The 26,114-nt window shown below is 37.9% G+C and overlaps 1 protein-coding gene across 1 annotated transcript; it reads right to left on the reverse strand.

Annotated features, from left to right (window-relative positions):
• Window positions 1-66: 66 nt before the first annotated feature.
• Window positions 67-26,114, reverse strand: LOC143431555 (alpha-tocopherol transfer protein-like). The gene is made up of 6 exons (XM_076908380.1): window positions 25,869-26,114; window positions 19,681-19,754; window positions 2,925-3,098; window positions 1,807-2,360; window positions 1,250-1,397; window positions 67-1,069 (listed from the first exon to the last, which is right to left on the reverse strand). Exons 2-6 carry the CDS (start codon window positions 19,718-19,720, stop codon window positions 1,041-1,043), a joined length of 945 nt encoding a protein of 314 aa, XP_076764495.1. The 5' UTR covers window positions 19,721-19,754; window positions 25,869-26,114; the 3' UTR covers window positions 67-1,040.

Genomic DNA, 26,114 nt, shown 5'->3' on the forward strand with positions numbered 1-26,114 from the left:
AATAAAAGACTTTTCGTTTGGCTAAAAAAATTTCAGTCGATGACATTAGGAATGTACAGTTATTGTACTTGTATTTTTCATATATATTAAGTACATACTTTAGATAATTATAATCGTTCAATAAACCAATATCGTCTTAACAACAACGTAACTAATTAATTTATATAATTACGCAGCGAATTACATTTTACAGATGAAGGATTCAATTATTCTACAGGTAATCTCGTTTTTTATTTCATCTTCAACATGTGCATTTAATAGTATAATTTATTTTCCAAAAAGAGAGAGCAGTACCTGATACTTTCATCTTTTGCTGCTATTTATAGCACATAATTGAGGCGGAGGAAAGAGTAATCTGATCCAGAATTTCTCAAAATACTAAGTAATTAATGACCGTGGTTATTGCTGAATGCAACCACCTCGTACTTTCTTCGAATCAAAAGTTTCTGACACGTGAAACAGGAAACGCTCTCTCGAAGACCATCGGATAATTACCATCGACGCGTTTAACAAATGGAATCTGAATTTTAACGTACAATAACAAAGTGATATTACAAAAAGGGACAGACTTTTTATGAAGATCACAGTGTGACTGTGATGTTCAGTTCCGCAGAATGTCGAGACGCAACGTTAAGTAGACAACAATAAACGTAACCCAATTTTCTCTGTTTCTACAGAAAAAATATTTTAAATATTCTTTTCTATAAAAATAGCTGACGTTAAGATATTTTAACGTGTAAACGTACACATAAAAAGTTCACGGACAACTCAACGGCGTTACATTTATGACAATGCAGAGTTTCTTTTTCGTCAGTCGTTGTCTCGTTTCTGTCCATATCGCAAGAATACAGTAAACATTGTGGATGATCGTTTAAAAAGTATCGTTTTATAAATAAGCTGGTAGAACGTATGCGGAATTGTCAGCACACCGACGAGAGTATCCACAGCCGACGTCGGTGCTCGAAAACCGCCTTGGATGCCGATTTTCAACAGAACAGGTTGTTCTTCACTTTCTTGAAGGCGCGACGAAAATTGATGGATTACTTGTTGCAACCGTACGAGTTGATTGCTAGAAGAGAAAAAGAGAAGATTTTACTTCAAACGCTTGAACGTGAGACAATTCAGATTCAGAAAGGAAAGTGGGGTCGAGAAGAGAAGAACACAGAGATGATCAATGAAGTGTATATGTATTTATCTCGCTGATATTTGGAGGATATCAGTCGATTACTTTTGTAGTCATTCTGCGTACCGTCGTATTCTTTGTCGCAGAGCAACAGCAATTCGTACCACTGTAGCCCCTCGGTTTCTACTTGCAGAGTCCCTCCGTAGCGAACTGGCAAGCATTTTGGCGAGATGTACTGATGCAACGATTTGTGGTCCATACCATGGAAAACGATCTGTGGAGAGCGGCAATTCTCAATTCGTTTAACACGCTTTACAACTAAACAGTACCTCACAAAAAAAAGTACAATTAACCAGTACTTTACAATTTTTAGAACAATGCAAAGACCGTAATTATCAAGAAAAGAGCATAGAGTTTAAGAGACGTTCGATTTCTGAGCAATTGGTTTTGCATTCTTCGTCCCACAAGACAGAGTTTCAAGTGACTCGAATGAAAAGTTCAGCGTTGGACGCCCACGCAAAGTTACTACAAAATTACACGCTCAAATACCAAACATTTAGTCAACACAATAACCAGCTGAAAGATCAGAAGAATAAACGCAGCAACGTCAGGTGAGAAGGTTTCTTCAATAAAAACCAAAAATTCTAGACAGTCTTAAAGCGTTAAAATACCCTCCAACTTACCCTGCTCTTCAGTTTCTCCCTGATGAACGGTTTGAAGAGCGCGAACACCATGTTGAACACATACGGCTGATTGACAATGTGGAAATTCTTGAGCCTGAGAGGAGCCGCTTCCTGCAACAGGTCCAGTATCCTCTTGGCGAACTGAGGGCTGAACTGCCAGGTCTGCTGGAGCGTGAGACCCTCCATGTCGAAGATGAGCACGACGCCCGCGATTTGCGTCGCAGGCTCCAATATTGCCGCCTCCAGGAACAGGACGCAACCCTTGTACACCTCGTCCAGGCTGCACTTCTTGTACTTCCATTTCTGTCCCATCTCTACGATCAGTATCCTGCGTCCTTCTTGGTCCCGTTGCGGCAGCACGGTCAGCATGTTCTGCTCGAAGATGTTCCGCTCGCGGCTCGGTTTCAGGTTCTCGTATATGCTCGCGTGCTTCATTTTGAAGCCGTAATAGTTCTTCACCATTCGCAACGCTGACTCAGGGTAGTATTTGCACGGCCTGAGGAATCTGATCAGCCATGCGTCGTTGTGCAGAGGAACTTTCAGGTTCTCCTCGGCTGCGGAAGATCAGAATTGATCAAATGGCGTAACGAATGCAAAGAAATGAGGATGATTGTAGGCATTTGGGGTCTGGTTTAAACAGACCACTCGCAAGTGGGGGGAAACTTCCGCAAGAGGGCGCGTTTAGTAGTGTCCTCTTGGGCAGTGAACCTTTAGCCTTAGAAGATAGTAACATTAATGCGTTAAAAGAATTTTAACCACCTCTCACGTTTTATAATTCAGTTGGTTGACTCGTGAGCGAACGACGAGTGTGCTTAGATACACTGAATGCGTTAATAGAAAGAGTAGATGTACGCTTGCAAGAACACGACTTGCCTACTAGTTCGCAGAGATAGTCAAATTTTTGGGCTGAACTTCTGAAAAACTCCCACATTCAATTTTCTTCGCCTTGACATATGTTATCAAGGATAGCCTCTCGAGTAACATTCAACAGGTTTCTTGATGATATACGTCAAAGTCAAGCAAATCGGGCGTGAGAGCTTTTTGGAGGATTTTTCAATGATTTCTAAGCACTTCGATCGTTAACGAATTCGATTAATCGATAGTTGACGGTACTTCACCTGCCAGTAACTCCCTAAGTCGGGCCATCGCCTCTTTCTGAATTTCTGGCGTCTCGCGGAGCTCCTTCTTAGCGATTTCCAGTATTTCCGGAGGCGGTGGATTGATTTCCAGCTCGAGCTTGAACTGGCCGATCGTGATGGACGGTATCTGGTCCATATCGCTCAGCATGATTTCTACGATTAAATGTCAGGCGGATAAGTGAACGTAAACTGTTCTGGGCGTTGATGCAACCCGTCGAAATTGATGATTGTTTCTAAATGAGATCAGACGTTGTTAGGGTGCCATTTTCGATGTATCGTTAGTAATGTTTGTAAACACAGATAGAAGCCAAGGGAACGTGCTACACTGTCGACAGAATAGAGAGTTTTTACTTGATTACTTATTAAATAATTATCGATGCAATTGGTAGTTGCTACCACTGCAATTTTTCACTACGACATGCACGATTATTTCATTTTCTCGGATTTTCAGCATGGACGGTTTGGGTATTAATAATTTTCATGCAGAATATTCGTAAATGTTAGTAGTGCACTTATCGATGCTTGTTTTTTTCTTATTTAATGAACGTTTTGTTTCGCATAACTCTTCGTAAGTAATAAAAAGGAAAGTTTCACTGTTTGAGTGTTTCCAAGACTATGATATCGTTAAGAAAATATTAGAGTAAATAAAATTACTATATAAGAAGCTGGATAATAAAATATCTCTCTTCTTCTGGATAAGATAACTCTCAAAACTCTTAATAATTAATAATTACATTTTGTTCCACGTAATAGAAGACTAATTGAAAAATTTCATCCCTTCTAAACTCGATCGATACTTTCGAAATATTATATACAACTTATTTTCCAAATTTCGTTAGAATCCTACTATTAATTTTAAAAATATTGTTCGTTTTCTAAAGCTTTTCTAGCTGGATAATAAAATATCTCTCTTCCTTTTAAAAACTTTTAATAATTAATAATTACATTTTGCTCCACGTAATAGAAGACTAATTGAAAAATTTCATCCCTTCTAAACTCGATCGATACTTTCGAAATATTAAATACAACTTATTTTCCAAGTTTCATTAGTTCTTTACTAGTTTTCTACTATTAATTTTGAACATATTGTTCGTTTTCTAAAGGGTGCACGTTTCTCGTATTGAATAAAATAATAATGTAGAACTAAAGGTCGCACGTTTCTCACATTGAATAAAATAATAATCTAGAACTAAAGGTTGCACGTTTCTCATATTGAATAAAATAATAATCTAGAACTGAAGGTCGCACGTTTTTCATATTGAATAAAATAATAATGTAGAACGAGGATCCAATAATGTTAATAACATTAATCTTCAATACTAACTGTCCTTCTCTGCGACCAGAGAATCGTTCTGCCATTTCAACTCTTCCATTCTGTCCACATCAACATTTAACACACGACGAACGAACGAAACGGAAAGATTGGACAATCTCTCTCTCCTGCAATGGCACAATGGCCATTCACGCTGGTATCAGCAGAGTGCGACTGAGCATCCTACGCACGAACGTTTTAATTATCCGCGCAGATCAGCTGAGTAATGGTATGGCAGAAATTTTACACCATTTCGTCACTCGTCGTGACTCATTTCACAAAGACGACTCGCTACTGGAATTCGATCGTCCGCGAGCACAGTTCTTAACGCTGCCATCGTTATCCTGTCCACGTGATTAAAACAAAGAAGAACGTTACCGTGGACTTGCTCAAGATCCTGTTTATCCGTCGCGTTAATGTTTCGACAGTCGACAATGGTTTCGTCGAGTCGTTTACCCGACTCGTTTTCTGTTTCTCCACACCGTTGGCACATCGAAGTGTTTGCCAACTCGTCTTTGAAATTCAAGTTAAAACCACTGCTCGAGAATGTCACGAGTTGTTGGAATAGTATCTTCTTTTTTCTCTGGTCTAGTCGAGTTTCTTGATTCGTGGCGTCCAACAAAAATTAATTCGCATCATTAATATTAAATACTTTACACTTGAACGAAAAAGTAACAGCTCTTTTTCTACAGTTACATAAACGAAACTTTGCTAACAGAATAAGCCAAGTCATTACGATTGTTTTGAGGCTAGAAATTGTTCGCTTTGTCTTTGCAGAGGGCACTCGAGTTTCGAGACTTTTAAACGGCTCTGCAGCAGCCCTTCTACAGTTCGCTTGGATCGATCTTCCATCGTCACGATAAACGATATTTCGTTTGAATTGCAATCGAATTCAGCGTCTTATAAGCGATACGACAGGGTCAACGCTTAATCGACCTGATCGTCGCGCGATAATTTAAACAATCACGTCGTACATTACACATTCTTTTTCTAGCTGTTCAATGACGTTCGAACTTCGAAGAATTCTTGCAATTTTCTCTGTCCATTCCTCCTTCTCTCTCCTCGTTCGTTCTTCTTGACTAATCACTCGATTGCAGTCGAAGTTCTTATTTTTAGAATTCCATCGAACGAGATTACGCGAAGTCTGTCAAAAGCAAGAGACGCGACTTGAACGCGATTTGCAAATTTGCAAAGACGATTACATGGTTCTTTTTTGGAGTAGGTCGAATCGAACGTGGGAGTTGCGCGTGCAGAGCTTCGAAACGGCGCAACTCGAAGGAAGAAACGGAACGATTCGATGTATCAACGGCTGGGAATACGAAATGAAATGTTGAGGTCACAGTAGTAACGAGGAGCTCGTTTAGCATTATCCCTCGAAAGTGAAGGAGGCTCGCTTTTCCTCGTATGAATTTTAATCTCTCTCGACCTCCATCCTGTCTGTATTTCCACCACCTCTCGTCGTCTCGTATCATAATATTCAATCTGGTTCGTTTGAAACCGCGTCTCTGAATTATACGCGAGTAATTGGAAGGAAATATCCACCAGTTCCTGTTCGATCTGATAAAGAGACTTGTATTGTGAATATTGTAAAATTTCGCCACATTCCAAGTGGAATTTATCAGAGAAAATAAGTGGCTAATGCGTCCAAATTCTATTCTGATAAATTATTCTATTCTATACTGATAAAGACGAAGAAATTTCTATTGCGAGTATCGTAAAATTTCGCCACGTTGCAAATAGAATTCGTCAAAAAAAAAGTAAATCGACGCATCAAGATTCTATTCTGATTTAATTGAAGCGCTCCAGAGCAAAGGGTGCGTTTCACAATGCACCAAAGGGTGCCAGTGACTTTTATTTATAAAGGCTGATGCATTTGAGTCGATTTATAAGCACCGCGCGCGCTTAATAAAGCAATTCGATTCTTCATTCAAGACACGTGGCATCTTCTTTTGGTTCAAGCCACGAATGGATTGCGTCACGCGTGCACATCGAGAATGCATCTTTCACTTGCTACTTCCTCGTTTTAATTTCTTCTATACAGAATGGAAATTCGTGTAGAAGTTTGAAGTCGATAGACAAGCGTTCCTAGGAAATTATATCAGTCTGTGCGGATATATTTTTAGCAGGGTTGACACTTGTTTGAAAAAATGAAGAATGATTAATTATTTATCTGAAACTCGATTCAGCGAACGACTGTTTATGTATGTACTGGTTCTGCACAGCTAAGCGAGAATACTTGCAGTGCAAGCGATAATTTCCTGTCGCTGCTCAATGGTATCAGTGACAGATAGTAAAACGAAATATCATGTTGGAAACGTGGAGCTAAAATTGTAACTTTAGAAGAGTGGTATCGTTCGAAAAAGGATCATTTGACGTTATTAAAAATTTTTTTAGACCGCGTCAGAGGTCACTGAAGAATCGACAAGAACGTCTCCAAGTATTAACAAGATTTTAATACGAATATTCTTTTACGATAGTATAAAAAAAAAAAAAAAAATAGTGTCACGTTGAAAACACGCAGCTGCAATTATATCAATTTAAAGAAAAATAATATTGTTTGAAAAAGAATCATTTGAAGTTATTAAAATCAACAAGAACGTCTCCAAGAGTTAGCAAGATTTAAATACGAATATTCTTTTACAATAGTATAAAAAAAAAGTAGTATCACGTTGGAGACAGGCAGCTGCAATTATATCAATTTAAAGAAAAATAATATTGTTTGAAAAAGAATCATTTGAAGTTATTAAAATCAACAAGAACATCTTCAAGAGTTAGCAAGATTTAAATACGAATATTCTTTTACAATAGTATAAAAAAAAAGTAGTATCACGTTGGAGACAGGCAGCTGCAGTTATATCAATTTAAAGAAAAATAGTATTGTTTGAAAAAGAATCATCTGAAGTTATTACAAATTTTTTTAGACTGCGTCAGAGGTCACTGAAGAATCGACAAAAATGTTTGCAAGAATTAACAAGATTTTAATACAAGTATCTTTTTACGATAGTGCAAAAAAAAAGTAGTATCACGTTGGAAATGTGAAGCTGCAATTGTATCAATTTTAGAAATATGGTATCGTTCCAAAAGAGATCGTTTAAAATAATAAAAAATTTTTTTAGAAGAATCGACAAGAACATCTTCAAGAATTAACAAGGTTTTAATACAAGTATCCTTTTACGATAGCGTAAAAAAATAGTATCACGTTGGAAATGCGAAACTGCAATTGTATCAATTTTAGAAAAATGATATCGTTCGAAAAAGAATCATTTGAAGATATTAAAAATTTTTCTAGAGTGCATCAGAGGTCACTGAAGAATCGACAAGAACGTCTCCAAGAATTACCAAGATTTTAATACGAGTATCTTTTTACGATAATGTAAAAAAAAAAAAAAAAATAGTATCACGTTGGAAACACGCAGCTGCAATTGCATCAATTTTAAAAAAATGATATCGTTCGAAAAGGGATCATCTGAAGTTATTAAAAATTTTTTTAGACCGCGTCAGAGGTCACTGAAGAATTGACAAGAACGTCTCCAAGAGTTAACAAGATTTTAATACGAATATTCCTCTACGATAGTGTAAAAAAAAAGTAGTATCACGTTGGAAACACGGAGTTGCAATTATATCAATTTAAAAAAAAATAGTATTGTTTGAAAAAGAATCATCTGAAGTTATTAAAAATTTTTCTAGACCGCGTCAGAGGTCACAAAAATGGAAGAATCGACAAGAACATCCCCAAGAATTACCAAGATTTTAATTCGATACGAATATTCTTTGACTCTACAAATAAGCCTGCTGTGAAGAAGAAGCGAAGGGTATCCCCTCGAGTAATAATTGACAGAGGTCGCTTGATGATTTCAATAGAGCACTCGTTCTCTATCTCCCCGATGTCAAACACTCCTCTTCCATCCTCGAGCCATGTAACGACGAGTCTCGCCAGCGTTAATTCGACTAAAACGAGCAGTTTCGCCGCGGAGGCGCTCTCGACGCGAGCCACCGCCATCCTCGCACCCCTTTCGACGTACCACCAGTTTCATGCACGAGAAACACCTGGGGACAAAGGGAAAGACGAACAGCGTCACGTTCTCCGCGAGTGGAGCTTTGTTTGACCCCTTTTGTGCAGCACGGAGCACGCGAAATGGACCACGGAAACACGTCTTTAAACGAGATTTACGCAAAACGAGGCGACGAGGACCGAGAACGAAGTAAATCCGTCAGATGCGTCCAGGATTTTCAGCGATTTTAAAGCTCGTCTCTCAACTGAGACAGCTGTTCGTCAAGGAAAAATTTCGAAAATAAACGTAAGAAAACAGTTGCTAATCTTTTGCAACTCTTAAAGGAAATAGATCAGGTAGAAACTGATGTTAACTACCAGAACCGCGTGTAATTTATTTAAATTACACAGTAATTTACACAGTAATTTATCTAAATTACAAAGTAAATCCGTGATATGTGTCCAAGATTTTTGAGCAATTTTGAAGCTCATCTCTGAGCTGAGACAGCTGTTCGTCAAGGAAAAATTTCGAATATAAACGTAAGAAAACTTAAAAGAGACAGATCAGTTAGAAACTGATGTTAACTACAAAAACCGCCTGACAATTGTTCATAAAAATTATGCAGCGAATAATTTATCTAAATTACACAGTAATTTACACAGTAATGTATCTAAATTGTAAAGTAAATACGTAATATGCGTCCAAGATTTTTGAGCAATTTTAAAGCCGTTTCTGAGCTGAGACAGTTGTTCGTCAAGGAAAAATTTCGAATATAAACGTAGAGAAACAGTTGCTAACCCTTTGCTACCCTTAAAAGAAATAGATCAGCTAGAAACTGATGTTAACTACCAGAACCGCGTGACGATTGTTCATAAAAATAATCCAGCGAATAATTTATCTAAATTGCACAGTGACTCAGCAGAATCGACATTTTGTTATTTTCATCGTTTTTGCGCGCGTTATGATCGAACAGGCACGTTCGATTGACCTTTACACCGAAAGAGATCCTGAAGGAAGTTGTTTCCTTTTTGTTTCGTCACCTGTTACCACCTCGCACCGTGTCACACGACCTGATCGCGCGTTTGTATGCACAGATGTCGGACGAGATGGCGTGGGTAAGGATTAATTTGCATTACGGAATAAACAGGTTCTAGTTTTTATGTCAGCCGTTCGTGAGCAGAGAAAAAAAAGGTCCCCTGGCGAAGTTGAATTACACGGTCTGGCGAATGACGTGGCTTTGACTTTTTGCCCGTTTCGAGGTAAAGGATGCCGGATATGGAAACTAATAAAAGAACGAGCATGTACGAACGAAGATGCATTATAAATAAAAGTCACTGGCACCCTCTGGTGCATTGTGAAACGCACCCTTTGTTCTGGAGCGGTTCAATTAAATCAGAATAGAATCTTGATGTGTCGATTTACCTTTTTGACAAATTCTATTTGCAACGTGGCGAAATTCTACGATACTCGCAATAGAAATTTCTTCGTTTTTATCAAAATAAAATGGAATAATTTATCAGAATAGAATTTGGACGCATTGGCAACTTATTATCTCTGACAAATTCCACTTGCAACCTGGTGAAATTTTGCAATATTCACAATAAAAATCTCTTTAGCAGAATAGAATAGAATAATTTATTAGAATAGAATTTGGACGCATTGGCGACTTATTTTCTCTGACAAATTCCACTTACAACCTGGTGAAATGCAATATTTGCAATACAAATCTCTTCGTCCTTATCAGAATAGAATCTGAATGCATTGGCGACTTATTTTCACGATATTCACAATATAAACCTCTTTATGAGAATGGAATAGAATACTTTATCAGAATAGAATTTGGAAATTTGGAAATTTTACAATATTCGCAATACAAATCTCTTCGTCCTTATCAGAATTGAATCAGGACGCATTGGCGATTTATTTTCACGATATTTGCAATATAAAACTCTCTATCAGAATGAAATAGAATAATTTATCAGAATAGAATTTGGAAATTTGAAAATAAAATTTTTAAATCTTACAATATTCGCCATACAAATCTCTTCGTCCTTATCAGAATAGAATCTGTACTAGAGAATAAGATCTGCATTGACGTCTTATTTTCACGATATTCACAATATACATCTCTTTATCAGAATGGAATAGAATAATTTATCAGATTAGAATGTGGAAATTTGGAAATAAAATTTGGAAATTTTATAATATTCGCCATACAAATTTCTTCGTCCTTATCAGAATAGAATCTGTACTGAAAAATAAGATCCGCATTGACGTCTTATTTACCCGACATTCGCAATAGAAATCTTTTTATCAGAATGGACTAGAATAATTTATCACAATAGAATCTGAATGCATTAGCGACTAATTTTCTCAGCCAAATTCCGCTTGCAACCTGGCGAAATTTCGCATATATACTTAGCAACACAAATTTCTCCGTCTTTAATTGACAAACCAGGGAACATGGCGCATGCAAACTGGCGTGTCAGCCTGAATTAATCGGATCGAATGTTCCTTTGTGTCACGATGGCGCGTAGAAAGGACGATCGATCGCGAAAGTGCGGGGAAAAAGGGATCAAGGACGGGATTCGAGCGGTAATTGGCGGCCTGCAGGCGAGCTCAGAAACGAGCGAAGAAAATTCCCCTCGATTTTCTACCGTGCCCGAATCTGATCACTCGAAACATCGACTCGTTCAACGAGCAACGCGTCTCTCCCTCTGAAACTGTAGTCGTATCGTGTCACGAGTTAATTCGTGATCTACCAGCCTCTATAATTGAACAACTTTTTGCATCGCGAACCGCGTTCGCCGCCACGAAGATCGTGGAAAAAGTCGCTGCGCGAGACCTTCGCTAAACGGACGGAGAAAATGGACGAACACGCGGTAAATCCTGGAATTGTACCTTGGCCTGTCGCGAGAACAGGCTTGTCGAGTTGTTCCCGAAACTCCACAAGTAACCTTCCATTTGAATATTCAGTTTGCTCGTCGAGAATGACGAAATCGTGGGAAGGATCCGGTTACCTCATCGGTTGGGTCGGAACAAACCGCCATATTAGCTCTCCAAATAAATTTTCATTGCGTTTGTTGAACGTTCGAACGAATCTATTGCCTCAGAATAAGTAACAAGTTAAATAGTTTGATAATGTGTGCGACAGACGTCACCACTCGACGCTTGTTTATCACCAAAGAAGAATTGGTAAAAAATTCTGAGAGGGAGGGGGGGACGTATCGATCGACGCAATTAAGATTCACCAAATTCACGACCACCATTATCGCAATCGAATCGTTAAATATCCGTGAATGCAAATGAGCTGGTTCATTACGAAATGGACGATTAATAAACATTTCTTTTTTTTCCCGTGACGATAAAACGCTTGTTCATGACTTCGAGACGCGACACGAGGTGAACCTCTTCCATGATCAGGGTCGATTGTGTCATGCTGCGTTATATTTTTACGAGCGATCGGTCCGCGACGGTATTCGAGGCGATCGTGACCGATGAGAGTGTCCAAGTCGAAATGAATTCGGGAAAACAGGATCTGGGTCAGCGTGTGCTTCGCGTTGTCTCTGGTTTTTCATTTTTATTTGCAGACTTTGTCGATTTAAGGGAACCTTGTGTGTGCAAAATTATTTCAGACTCTGGGATCGTAAACAGTAGAATTATCGCAATGTAATAATATTAAAGCAATATTCTTTTATTATACTATAATAAAAGTTAAAAAAGTATTATAAAGTTAATATGTGGAAGCAATATTTTCAATTTTATGAAAAAAATTAAAATTATTTCGGAATCTGGGATCGTAAACAGTAGAATTATCACAATGTAATAATATTGTGGCAATATTCTTTTATTATACTATAATAAAAATTTAAAAAGTATTATAAAGTTAACATGTGGAAGCAAAATTTTCAATTTTATGAAAAAAATTAAAATTGTTAAAATTATTTCGGAATCTGGGATCGTAAACAGTAGAATTATCACAATGTAACAATATTGTGGCAATATTCTTTTATTATACTATAATAAAAGTTAAAGAAGTATTATAAAGTTAACATGTGGAAGCAAAATTTGTTGAGCTTGTTTCGTTTTTCACAAAACCTTATAATATTATAGAGTTAATATTATTTGTAACCGTATTTTCACATAAATGCATAGTCGCTCTACTTTTTATATTTATTATTTTCATCATTTTGATGCCCCTTTAGGACATTCTGTGGAATTCTAGTTTGAATAACACTGATGTAGCAATGATTAGCAGATATTAGTTGATGTCAGTCTTTTTTATTTTTATGTTATTAAAAGATTCGAAATGAACGTTTTCAGAAAGGAAAGGGTAGCTTGAATTTGCCCCAGAAATCAATCCTTGTACCTCAGGGGCCGTGGTCTCGTGTTGAGGCCACGGTACGGGTGTGGCAATCCCGAGGTGCCCTAGCCACCGTGTCGATGAGGTATTAAGTCCACGATATGAGTCTCAAACCGACCTTTCTCCCTTAGAAGAGAAAAATTCCTAAGTATCTGTCTTAAATTATCTATAAGAAATTATCCAATGTATAAAAAAAAGGAACTAACTCGTAAACCTTGTTTAACATCCTGTACAAGCAATTATGTAAATTGTAAAAAAGGGTAGAGAAGAGTGTGAAATAGCAACAGAAGTTTTCTTTAAAAAAGGAACTGGTGATTGATTATAGCTTAGAAAAGAAATTCCTAAATACCTCCTTTGAAGTAAGAAAAGAAGAACCAACTGATAAACCTTATCTAATATCCTCTGGAAGCAAGTATGAAAATAGTGAAAGAATTTAATGCAGGAGAAGAATATAAAACAGCAACAGAAGTTTTTCTTAAAAAAGGAACTGGTGACTGATGGTAGCTTAAAAAAGAAATTCTTAAATACCTCCTTTGAACTAAAAAATAAAGGAACCAGCTGATAAACCTTATCTAACATCCTCTGGAAGCAACTATGAAAATAGTAAAAAGAATTTAATTTAGTAATAACAACAACAGAAGTTTTCCTTAAAAAAGGAACTGGTGACTGATGATAGCTTAGAAAAGAAATTCCTAAATACCTCCTTTGAACTAAGAAAAAAAGAATCAGCTAATAAACCTTATCTAATATCCTCTGGAAGCAAGCATGAAAATAGTAAATCTTATTTGACCTCCTCTGGAAGAAACTATGAAAATAGTAAAATGGATTTAATGCAGCAGTAACAACAATAAAAGTTTTCCTTAAAAAAGAAACTGGTGACTGATGATAGCTTAGAAAAGAAATTTCTAAATACCTTCTTTGAACTAAAAAAAAGAGAACCAGCTGAAGAACCTTATCTGATATCCTCTGAAAGCAACTGTGAAAATAGTAAATAGAATTTAATTTAGTAATAACAGCAACAGAAGTTTTCCTTAAAAAAGGAACTGGTGACTGATGATAGTTTAGAAAATAAATTCTTAAATACCTCTTTTGAACTAAAAAAAGTAAGAACCAGCTGAAAAACCTTATCTGATATCCTCTGGAAGCAAATATGAAAATAGTGAAGGAATTTAATGCAAAAAAAGAATACGAAGCAGCAACCAGAAGTGTTTCTCTCTTAAAACGCGAACGACAATAGTTGGTTTCATACTTTCCTTTCAAACTTTCTCACGCGTCAATATTTATCACCTCGCGATTTACGAGAGGGTTGAAAGCAAGGTGCAACACGACTGCAATTCGGGGTTGTAAAATTCCCTCTCGCGATTCCACTTAGGCGCATCGACCCGCAGTTACAATTGGCCAACGACCAACAACTACAAAGTGTAACGAGTCAAGCCACTTTCACGACCAGTACGAAACACCCTGTGCGCGATTTAAACGCTGGAATAAAAGCTGCAGAAAATGCCTGCAGCGTATTATGCATCGTAACACCATTTGATTACTGATCGTACGATCTTTACACAATTTTACTTCGCGACTGGCTGTGTCTTCGATAAATTATTCCGTGGAAGTTACAGTTTCAATCAGAGAAACATTTACTCTCAATCGTATTCAGAATGGAGATCGATCGTTTCATTTAGTCAGAGCTGGAAAGCATCCACTGCATAATTGGACGGTTCATAAATTGTAACGAGGAAGCAACGATTGCATGCCAAGAAGAAAATTGAAAAAGGGTGCTCGAAGATCGCTAAACAATACTCGTTAATGTTCTAGCCACGCGTAACAAGTTGCGATCGATAGAATCGTGCTCTTCGTACCAAGAAGCAATTTTCTTCAGCGAGACAATGATATTTCCCAGTTTAGTTCGTCGCGAGAGCCGAAAGAGGGCGAGGTAACTCTCTTACGCAACCGTCAGAGGGACGTTTTCTCGTGGCAGAAGATATCAACTCTCGTTTCGAGTAACGGACACCCTCGAGCGATTCGTGAGAATGCTTTCTCCTCTAACGATCCTTCCATTCGTGGTACTCGCAGACGTTCGATAATGATCGACGAGACGCATCGATTCGCTTAGGTTTTGGCGCGATCGTCGATCACACTCCGCAAATTGGCAGCCAACCAAACGACGCTCGTTTCTTTGGTACTGTTTGGCGAGGAATTCGCAAGGAAAGCGACTCTCCTACTTCATTTGGTCTCGTTACGACCAGGTCTGGTCAGGAGTGCAATTAAATTCGTAAATCGCGGGCAATAACTGCAGCGAAAGGTAGCCACCGTGTAGTATAGCGATCTTCTAATAATGACGATTCTGCGAAGTATTAGGTTGGGGAATAAGTTCATAGCGTTTTTATATTTCTTTTACTTTACAACGATTTGTTTGCTGTTTGGCAAAGGGCAAGTATTCATTCGATAGAACTCTCTTTCTGCTCTACAAAACTATGTTAAGTGTATTTTTGAGTTATTTAATTTTTCATTAGTTTTCAGGCTTAGAAATGGAATACCCAGGAGGCAAAAATCAACATTTTCGACACCTGTTCTTGTTTGCTTCGCGCGATGATAAATAACGATGCTAGAACGAACTTTCTGTCTCCTCGTTAATTTTCGTTCGTGCTGCGATTTCATATCGACGCAAAACTCTACATCTTCCGGACGTTTCATATTTTTTAGTATTAGCTTGGGGAATAAGTTCATAGCGTTCTTATATTTCTTTTATCTTACAACGATTTGTTTGCTGTTTGGCAAAGGATAAGTATTCATTCGATAGAACTCTTTCTGCTCTACAAAACTATGTTAATTGTATTTTTGAGTTATTTAATTTTTTATTGGTTTTGAGGCTTAGAAATGGAATACCCAGGAGGCAAAAATCAACATTTTCTACACCTGCTGAGAAGGTGTCACAGGCGAGTCTACAGCACGGAAATGGTTTGCAAAGTTCAAAAATGGCGATTTTGACATCGATGACACGCCTCGCAGCGGAAGGCCTTCTGAATTCGATGAAGAACGTCTCAAATCACTTTTGAAGGAGAACAGTCGCCAAACCAGTCGTGAATTGGCGGAAAAAATGAACTGCGATCATAAAACGATTCTCAGTCACCTTCATTCGATGGGATTTACCGAAAAATTGGGAGCCTGGGTGTTGTTTAAATAAAAGTCTTCGGTAAAAACGCTAAGAACTTATTCCCCAGCCTAATAATATAAGTCACTTTGGATCGTAGTGAATTAGTTGAAAGACGATGCGTTGTGAAATGAAGCATTAAATTGGAAATTTTAGAATTATTTTTTACATTGCTTCAAATTCTGCGCAGCAACGAACGAAAGTTCGATAAGTACAATTAATTAACAAATAAAAGTCGAACCTAATTTAACTTAACCCTCTATGGCTGGAATTTTTTTTATTTCCAGATAGCTTGCAACATATTAACTTCGATACTTCAAGTTACTAATGCTGCCAAGCATCACAAGACGCTATTTCGTGAAAAAAATTAAATTACTTGGTAAAACGTTGATATTAATACGTTGATATTAATTGTTACCAGAAAGTTCCAGAGTTGATGTAACCAAATCAGCAAGAAAAATTGTTTAAAACTACGAAAAGACGTCCTTGTTGTTCCATTCTCAAAAAAAAAAAAGAAAAGGAACTGCTTCTTAGCCGTTTGTTCTTCGTTCAGATGTTAATCACGCCGCCTGATAACAGTGGAAAGCGAGTCTAATTTCAGAAAACAGCGAGGTTCTTCGTTTGAACGAGAAATAAAGGAAGATTGGTCCGACGTGAGGAAAGGCAGAAGAATAAGAGTAAAATAGAAGTACAGCTCACAATGGGCGAGAAGAAAAGAAGAGAAGAAAGAGAGCGACTGAGGGAAAAGAAAAGAGACATCGGTTCTGGAAGTTCCAGCGTGGATAACGAGTGACAGATGCGTTACGTTCAGTCGGATTGGGTCTTCAGATAAGAAAGAGACGATGGAGAGGAAAGGAAGTGTTTGTTAAACGCGCTGGCGAGCGCGTTATCGCCATGGTAATGGCGGCGACGTTTAGAGAAATGGAGAACTGGCTCGTTACTTTGATCGTAATCGAGGAAAGCCTCTCAAGAACACGATCGAGAAGATAAACGGTTGCGATACACTTCTCAAGGGTTTAATAGTGACGAAACAAAATGGCGTGGAAGGAATATCATTAAAACGCGATGGAAGAGATTTTATATTTTAAGTTCGTTAAAAGATATAAGAGATATTTGATATTTTAAGTTCATTAATTTATTAAATCCATCGTCGAGTGTGTGCACTCTTCAATGGCGTATTTTAATCACTTCAAAGCGTTCGAAATTTATAAAATAAAATTCTTTTCAGCCAGTAGAGTCAAAGATCAACTTTCCAATATTAAATTCGAAATCTGGTCTGAGATAAAAATGACGATAGCCATGCTGACCATTCCAGATTGCAAAATTCTGCAGTTGTTTAAAAAAAAAAGGAAGCTAGCTCAAAATCTATTGGTTGTAGACAAAGGTCTTGATACAAAAAGCGTCAACACTGTGTGACATTAAGGAGTTCAACGAATGTCGACGATAATTCCGTAAAATCCAGTATTATTAAAAAATATTATTGCAAAGCGATTTTGCGACAGCGATAATCTTCTCTGACAAAAAATAATTTTACTATGTCGTTCATCGACTTCTATTTTGCAAATCAGATTTAATATTATATTCAACTGTCGACGTTTGCACTCCATTTTCAGCTTTTGTGAGAGGATACAGGATTGATAATTAAACTATTAATTAATCTTCATAGTAACAAATTCAAAAGTATTAAATGTACTCCATGATTACGTAATTTTTGTTCGATTAATTCGAAGAAACCAGATTGATCGACCCAAGAAACACGCGTGATTAAGATGCGATGCACAAGAAGCCAAGAAATATGCAAAAGCAACATCCCACAGGTACATTTCTTTCGAATAAAACCTCCCACCCTCTCGCATAAACGCATCCTCGCGATGCAAAGGTATCGTCAAGATTTTCTAACTGAAACTTGGTGGCAACTTCGCTGTTGGTAGTCGCGGAAAACTCGCTGCTGAGTATCGTGTCGCATCGAACGTACCCGTGCACGCCATTCGGACACAGGAAACGTGCCATGGTCGCGGAGAAACCGCTGGCACGTTCTCCTAGTACGGAATGTACACGTGCGATGAAGACAAAGCGGCTCGTCCGACATCGAACCCCAACGATTCGTCTGTACGAAGAATATCCGAGCTTTGGCGCCAAGAACTGTCGCTTGAAATCCACGAAACACCTGCGAAATCGCGGGAAAACGGAGGCTGAGTCCCGTCAAGAACCATATTGCGAAACGCGTGGGACACTTTCGTTTAATGAGGGCACAGATTCAGCCAATCTGCGTGACGTAATCGCGTTGCGAGTTACGTCCCTAGAGGGCGTCGATTATACGCGATCATATCCCCAAACTCTTTATTGGAACACACTGTATATCCATATTCGTGTGTATACTTTCGTTTCTTTCACTCGAGTCTTCGTAAATGCAATCTTTCGAGAGGTAGACATAAAATTGATTATACAAAACACATCGTAAACGAGCGATTACAATTGTAAATCGCGCTCATAAAACCGTGGTGTCCAATATGACGCTGACAGAGACACGATCGTCCAATCGAGCGTGATGTCGCTGGATAGAGCCTTTTTTTATTGGACGACCGCCAGTCTGGGTTTCTGTTGTTGCATGGTGCAACGAGTGCGATTACGTTTTTGCACGCGAGTACAAAGTAGCCAGTGAATGCGTTAGTACGCGACACGGTGTAGCCAAATGGCGCGCGTTAATTTCCGTTTAAAGTGACTCGTTAATCTGTTTGTCTGGTGGATCAGTAATTGGAGAGAACGATGGGGATGATGGCCAATCACGTTGGCTGGCTCGCTGCGATTTAAAGCGAGGATATCCCGTGGACGATCTCGCAAAAAACATCCGCGTTTCTTGTCGCTTTCGTTCTGTAATCGATGTAATTTTTCTGTCAATGCAGCTAAACGATCTTACGTCCACGCCACGTCATGTGTTTACGCACGTGAACCATATAATTTATACACGATTGCGTTTCGTTCCGTAACGCCTTCGTCTCTTCTCACTTTTTATTCGAACGATCGACACGCTTTCGCGAAACGAGAACTGGAATTGTTCGAAGGCAGGAATAGTTTCTGGTCACCAGCGTCCTTTTGTGTTTCATTGCACGCACCAGACTCCATTTGCATATTATTTTTCTAGGTATCAACGCACGCAGAACTGTTCTTCTTCTGTGCAACCACGGTTTTTCCCTGTTCAATGGAATATACCATCGTTTGTCTATCCACGATCGCTGAATCTCATTTGCCAGTCATCTTCTGCGATTTTTATTACTTTTTATAAAGAAGACAGAGGAGATACGACTCTTTCTTCGTGCGATCTACGTATCTACATTTAATTGAAAAGCTAGATCTTCAATTACAGTTATGATCGCGTGTTGCAAAAGCAATTTGTTGTCTACGCGTTGCGTTGAACCGCAGCGAGCTTCCAAAAGGATATAAATGCGGATGCAGATGATTGTAGAAATAAAAGTTAGTTAGAAGCTTTAAAATAAGCTAACCTTTAAGCTCGAGCGGCTTATCTTGGCCAATGTCGTGTTTACTTTGAAAGTACAAGCCTGACAGAGCCACGCTAAGGGGGATTTAAATGTCAAGTTAATGTTAATACGAAATTTTGATATTCCATTCTTTTTTTCGCTCTGAGCAATACACGCGACATATCGAATCCCTCTCAGCTGTCCTTCGGTTCACATGCTATTAAGATATCGCGAGAATTACAGTTATCAAGCCAACAACGATGCGTTATTTATAAACGAGAGCGCTACAACCAGCCAGTTGGCAAGATAAAATAGTCCAACAACTGCGATGTTATTTACACGATGACAGCTCTAACAAGACGCGCTCTAGTGCATTGGAACGCTCTAGTGATGCGCAAACAACATTCGCACCAAGCACGTTTCACGTTTAAATCGCTTACTCACGTCTCAGCACCGCCATGTCGGCGTCCATCGGTTGTCCCATGGCTCGATGTCCAGAAACGGTCCCACCACGGATGCTGTGGAAGTTGAACAATGTCGTTATCAGCCAGAGATCGTGTCGATTGGTCCGTTTAACCGTGTACGCGTCTCAACACAAGTACATCGAGCGATACTGAAGAGCAACCGTGAATTTAATCGGCAAGGCGGAGGCGCGGCGATCGAATCGTGGCGGGGACGAGTTACGCGGGGAAAGCGACGCGTTGCTGCGCGTTCTACCGAAAAACAGACGAAAATGCGCCGGGCCCCTGCCCAGGGGTCCGTACTTATATACGCGGTGCCACCTGCGGCTCCAGGGTCAACGAGGTTTAAAGTCGATGCCTCTCTGTGACGTAGAAATCGGTTGGACGAATTCTGTTGTGGCTGCCATTCGCGGCGGGGATCTTTGTTCGCGTTTTACGTTTGGCGAAATCGGAAGGGGCATTGTCAACCCTCCTACAACGCGAGGTTCTTACGAGTTTCCGTGTAACACGAGGCTAAAATCGTGACAGTCTCTTTAACGTCGAAGTGTCGGTTTTGGACGCGCGCGTGTTAAAGCAGAGCGTTGGACACTGTCCAGTGTTCGTCGCGTGGAACAGAGACGTGTTTTTGGTCGTTTGAATCGTAGAAGTTGTTGGAGAAACGTTGAAAATGCTGAACAGGGCAAGAGAGATTGGCTTAATCGAATGCAAGTGTTTGCTCTCTTTTTTTAAATAAAATATTTAAGCAGAGGTACTTAATTTGATTTGTGAAAGGGTGAATTTAACCAGTTAACTGTGGAATTTAGTTTGAAAAGATCAGCTCAGGGTGCGGAATTAAAAACAAGCAACGACGTGTATACACGTCAAGCGCATGGCAAATGGTGCTATTATACATTTTACCAAAAACGAGGAAGGATTACATTTTTATTCGTCAAAGAAACTAACAATTCGTTTCTGAATACGTTATTCTTATTAAAATCTTGAAAATTGCTAAAAAATAATAAAATACGTAAATAAAAAAAATTGAAGATAGCAAGAATAAACAAAAAAAATAAGAAAATAGTTTAGAAAATTTCAAGCTATGTATATAAAGGGAACATACCACCAAATAATATTCTTGTTACATTTTATTGAGTTTTCGAGTTTCTATAGTGAATGGTAATTTTTTATTTTACACGACGAGTATACACGTCAAACGCACTTAATTGGTTAATCGTTTGTATCCAGTAAATCAGTGTCATGGAAATTTTTCTTGTTTTAAGTTCAATCATTTTGGTAGGGACTTTGTAGAGTAAATTTTAGTTGTTGGTTATTAAGTTTTTCTTTGAGATTTGTTTCGAATTGTGTTGAATATATAAAAGTGATAGTGTTTCGTTGGTTTGTAATTTGAATTTTGTGATTTCTTTTCGTGGAACACTTGGCGACTGTTTGCGAATAACAGTTTTTAAATATCGTATCAGTTTTAAGTTCAAACATTTTTGTAGGGACGTTGTAGACTAAATTTTGTTGTTGGTTATTAAGTTTTTCTTTGAGATTTGTTTCGAATTGTGTTGAATATATAAAAGTGATAGTGTTTCGTTGGTTTGTAATTTGAATTTTGTGATTTCTTTTCGTGGAACACTTGGCGACTGTTTGCGAACGACAGTTTTTTAAATATCGTATCAGTGTTTACTTCTAAATAGATCGTTTTTAGACTGAGATAAGAAACAATGTTCGTTCTATTTCCTCATTAAGAGACATGAATATGCACATCGTGACTTTGATATTGTATAATTAAAAAATGTTTCAAATGGTCAATCGAGGCTTAATTACTACTAAACTATATCTCTTGGTTTTTGTGTTTACAAAGTTTTCGATTTTAGAAAAAAATTAAACTGTTTGATATTTTGCTTACTTTTAAGTTTCTTATCGCGCGGTTTTCATGTAACAAGAATTGATCGTTTTGTAGGAGTGTCGAAGGGTTGACTGCATCCCTCCCCCACTTTCAACCCTGAATAACTACATGGATACAACGAGTTAAATGGCCAGTACTTAAATCTACCTTTAATCAGTATTTAAATCAAGTGTTGGTCAGTACCTTGTTACCAACAAGGTTAGTATAAAAATACTAAACGGTCAATACGTAAATAACGAATGGTCAGTATAAATGAGAAATGATCAGTATGGAATTAATCACTGGTTGTAGTGTCATTACGGTTAGTATAAAATTAATAAACAAGTCATATAGAACAGAAAACACACAACACTGAATGAACTCCATATAGACTCATTGTATGTCAAATAAAAGTACATTTAAATATATTTTTATATGTAAAACAAGTAAATATAGTTTTACTATCTACATATTAAATCAAATTATTGGCAATAATGGTTAAGTTGGATTAGATCAGGTTACTTCTCACTTCTGACACTCAAAGCATAATAACGAAAATAGAATGGTCAATTTCAAAGTGTAATATTGACCATTTATATTTGAATACTGACCTATCGTATTTAAATACCGACAAAAGGAATTAAAATAGTGAGCCATAAAATACAAGCTGACAGTGGCGGCTCGTGGTTAAAATTAATGGGGGTGCTGCACAGTTCCGTACAAAGATTATTTCTTTTTCACAAACTGGAATGACTACCAACGTTAATCTTAAGGATTATATATCGTACAAGTATAAAGAAAGCATTGAAGAACAAAAGACTCGTTCTATTAAATTTTATCGATAATATCAAGAGGAAATAACAGCAATCATGAGTTGCTGCGGTTCCAATAGTCGATACAATAAATCACGACGAATCGTTTCGATTATGAGATTCTATATGAAACAATTATATGCAAACGATAATTCTGAATTCATTTTAACCCTTGTAGCGTCGTACAACGATGTATTATCGTCGAGTAAACTTTGAAAAAGTGTTGACGATGATTTATCGTTGTGTGTGAATCTGCATACATGCAGTTATTTATCACGATTATAATAAATTTGCAACGAATGCTAAATAGTTCGTCGTGCGAGTAAATAAACGCAATTAAACGTGAATAATAATACAAATTTACAGAGATGTTGCGATTACAGCATCGACGCTTTGAATTCACCTTTTCACAATTGAAATTCAGTTTCTCGCAAATTAAGTACCTCTGCTTAAATATTTTCTTTAAAAAAAATGGAACAAACTCTTGCATTCGATTAAGACAATCTCTATTGCCCTGTTCAGTAATTTGAACGTTTCTCCAACAACTTCTACAGTTCAAACGACCAAAAACACGTTTCTATTCCATGCAACGAACACTGGACAGTGTCCAACGCTCTGCTTTAACACGCGCGCGTCCAAAACCGACACTTCGACGCTACCAGTTAAGTGCGTTCGACGTGTATACTCGTCGAACCAAATCTCTGCTGCTGTGCGTTTGACGTGTATACTCGTCGTGTGAAATAAAAAATTACCATTCACTACAAAAATTCGAAATCTCAATAAAATGTAACAAGAATATTATTTCGTGCAATGTTCCCTTTATATACATAGCTTGAAATTTTGTAACCTATTTTCTTATTTTTTTTGTTTGTTCTTGCTATCTTCAATTTTTCTTGTTTATGTATTTTATTATTTCTTGACAATTCTCAAGCTTTTAGTAAGAATAACGTATTCAGAAACGAATTGTTAGTTTCTTTGACGAATAAAAGTGTAATCCTTCCTCGTTTTTGGTAAAATGTATAATAGCACCATTTGCACTGCGTTCGACGTGTATACACGTCGTTGCTTGTTCTTAATTTCGCACCCTGTACTGATCTTTTGAAACTAATTCATGCGTGCACACGTTAACCAGTTAAGTGCGTTCGACGTGTATACTCGTCGTGTAAAATAAAAAATTACCATTCCCTATAAAAACTCGAAATTTCAATAAAATGTAATAAAAATATTATTTGGTGATATGTTCTCTTTATATACATAGCTTGAAATTTTGTAAACTACTTTCTTATTTTTCTCGTTTATTCTTGCTATCTTCAATTTTTCTTGTTTATGTATTTTATTATTTCTTGACAATTCTCAAGCTTTTAGTAAGAATAACGTATTCAGAAACGAATTGTTAGTTTCTTTGACGAATAAAAATGTAATCCCTCCTCGTTTTTGGTAAAATGTATAATAACAACATTTGCACTGCGTTCGACGTGTACACACGTCGTTGCTTGTTTTTAATTCCGCACCCTGTGCTGATCTTTTCAAACTAAATTCCACAGTTAACTGGTTAAATTCACCCTTTCACAAATCAAATTAAGTACCTCTGCTTAAATATTTTATTTAAAAAAAAAGAGCAAACATTTGCATTCGATTAAGACAATCTCTATTGCCCTGTTCAGCATTTTTAACGTTTCTCCAACAACTTCTACGATTCAAACGATCAAAAACACGTCTCTATTCCACGCGACGAACACTGGACAGTGTTCAGTGCTTTGCTTTAACACGCGCATGTATTTTATTATTTTCTGACAATTCTCAAGCTTTCAGTAAGAATAACGTATTCAGAAACGAATAGTTAGTTTCTTTGACGAATAAAAATGTAATCCTTCCTCGTTTTTGGTAAAATGTATAATAGCACCATTTGCCCTGCGTTCGACGTGTACACACGTCGTTGCTTGTTCTTAATTTCGCACCCTGTGCTGATCTTTTGAAACTAAATTCCACAGTTAACTGGTTAATCGAGAAGCCAACGCGACGTTTGGCGTCGCGCGAGTCGCCAACAGCAGCGTCCACCGATTAGATTTTCGCGTCCGTTGCTCGTTCGATGGCTCGCGAGAGCCGAGGGGTTGAAGTCGTCTCGTTTCGCGTTGGAATTGGTTTGGCTGAGCGGCTCGAGTGAGGGAAATGGGATTAGCCGATCGAATGGGGCTACCTGAACGAGCCATTTCGTGAGAGCAGCGTGACGGATGGAGCCGTGCGTCGCGCGAGTTGAAGAGAAAATTGGACTGTGCATCGAGATGAACGCGAGCGGGAAATAGGGGCGCGGATTCGAGCGTAATGCTTGGAAAAATTGCTACGACGGCCTCGTAGAGGAAGCTGGCTGGCTTCGTGGTTGGATACGATTCGTGAGAATGATCGAGTGGAAGGTTGGGGTTATTGCGGTGGATAAGTTCGCTCTGGTAAGTGGTTTCTGGAGCTGCGATAGGAGCTTCAAGCTGGTCATTATCCTTTGTCTAGAATTGTCTCTTGTTCGTGTGCGGATGGTGAAAGTTTCTGCGCGGATGGGAAATTATTCTTTGTCGATGCTTGGATCGTATAAGCTTCCGAAGAAGCTATCGTAATTGTAAACACGTGTGCGTGTAGGATGGAGTAATTACGTGACGAAGTATGAATGGCGATTCTCGTGATCGACAATCTTGTAAATATCGTATCATTGTTTACTTCTAAGTAGATTGTTTTTAAAGAATGTTAAAAATCGTTGCAACTGGTCAATCGATTATTGCGTACTCTCGTTTCAAACGTTCGATAAAATGATGATGGAACGAATTACTGAAAATGATCAGATTCTTGAATTTTAACGGTTTATGACTTTTTTGCATGATTTATAAGTCAAAATTTGAACGAAACTCTTTCAAAGTATAAAGTATAACAAAATTTATGCTGAATCGACTGTACAGTTTCTTACGAGAAGAGAATTTATACTTTAAACTATGAATTTAAATTCTTTCGAATCTCTGTAGTCTAAATATAATTGAACTGAAGCTCTTTAAATTAATTAACATGCTCTACGACTTAGAGATACGATCAATCGAATGTAGAATTAATAAATTACCAATCAACTGCTGTTAATATAAGAATATCTTCGATCGTGTGAGGTAAACTCAGCTTCAAAAACGTTTCAAAATCAAAATCAATGTCGAAATCGTATGTTATCATAATAATTAAGAAATTGAATCAGTTCTCTGTAGTATTCAGTGAATTTTCAAATATGTATCAAGACTGTTGCAAGTATCGCGAGAGTGTTTCCAGTGAAAACAAATCTCCTGAAGAAACAATGAACTTTGAATACCTAAGTTTGAACAATCACAATTTACTCTATCATAGATTCATACAAAAGCCAGCCATCTACAACAGACAAGCCCAGAGCAAACATAAATCATGAAATCTTCATCAAAACGAGATCGTTCATTTCATCAGCGATTAATTCGTGTCCACGAAACTCACTTGATCGAGAACTTCGATTGGCCCAGGCCCAACGATTCACAATCCCAAGCAGATCGGATCTCCTTGTACCACTATTGAACTTTCACCAACCACTTGCAGCGAGACCCTCGCAGCGAACTCCTAAATGGTCGCGTGAGAACGCGAGAATAAAAAGGAACGCGACTCGTCACCGTGCACTCGATTGTATCCTCGTCGTCGAGCAGAAACTGGACGACGATTCACTCACCAGGTCTCCTCGTGTCTCTT

This window comes from Xylocopa sonorina, chromosome 18 (genome assembly GCF_050948175.1).
Source record: "Xylocopa sonorina isolate GNS202 chromosome 18, iyXylSono1_principal, whole genome shotgun sequence".
In the NCBI taxonomy this organism is placed as follows: Eukaryota; Metazoa; Arthropoda; class Insecta; order Hymenoptera; family Apidae; genus Xylocopa; species Xylocopa sonorina.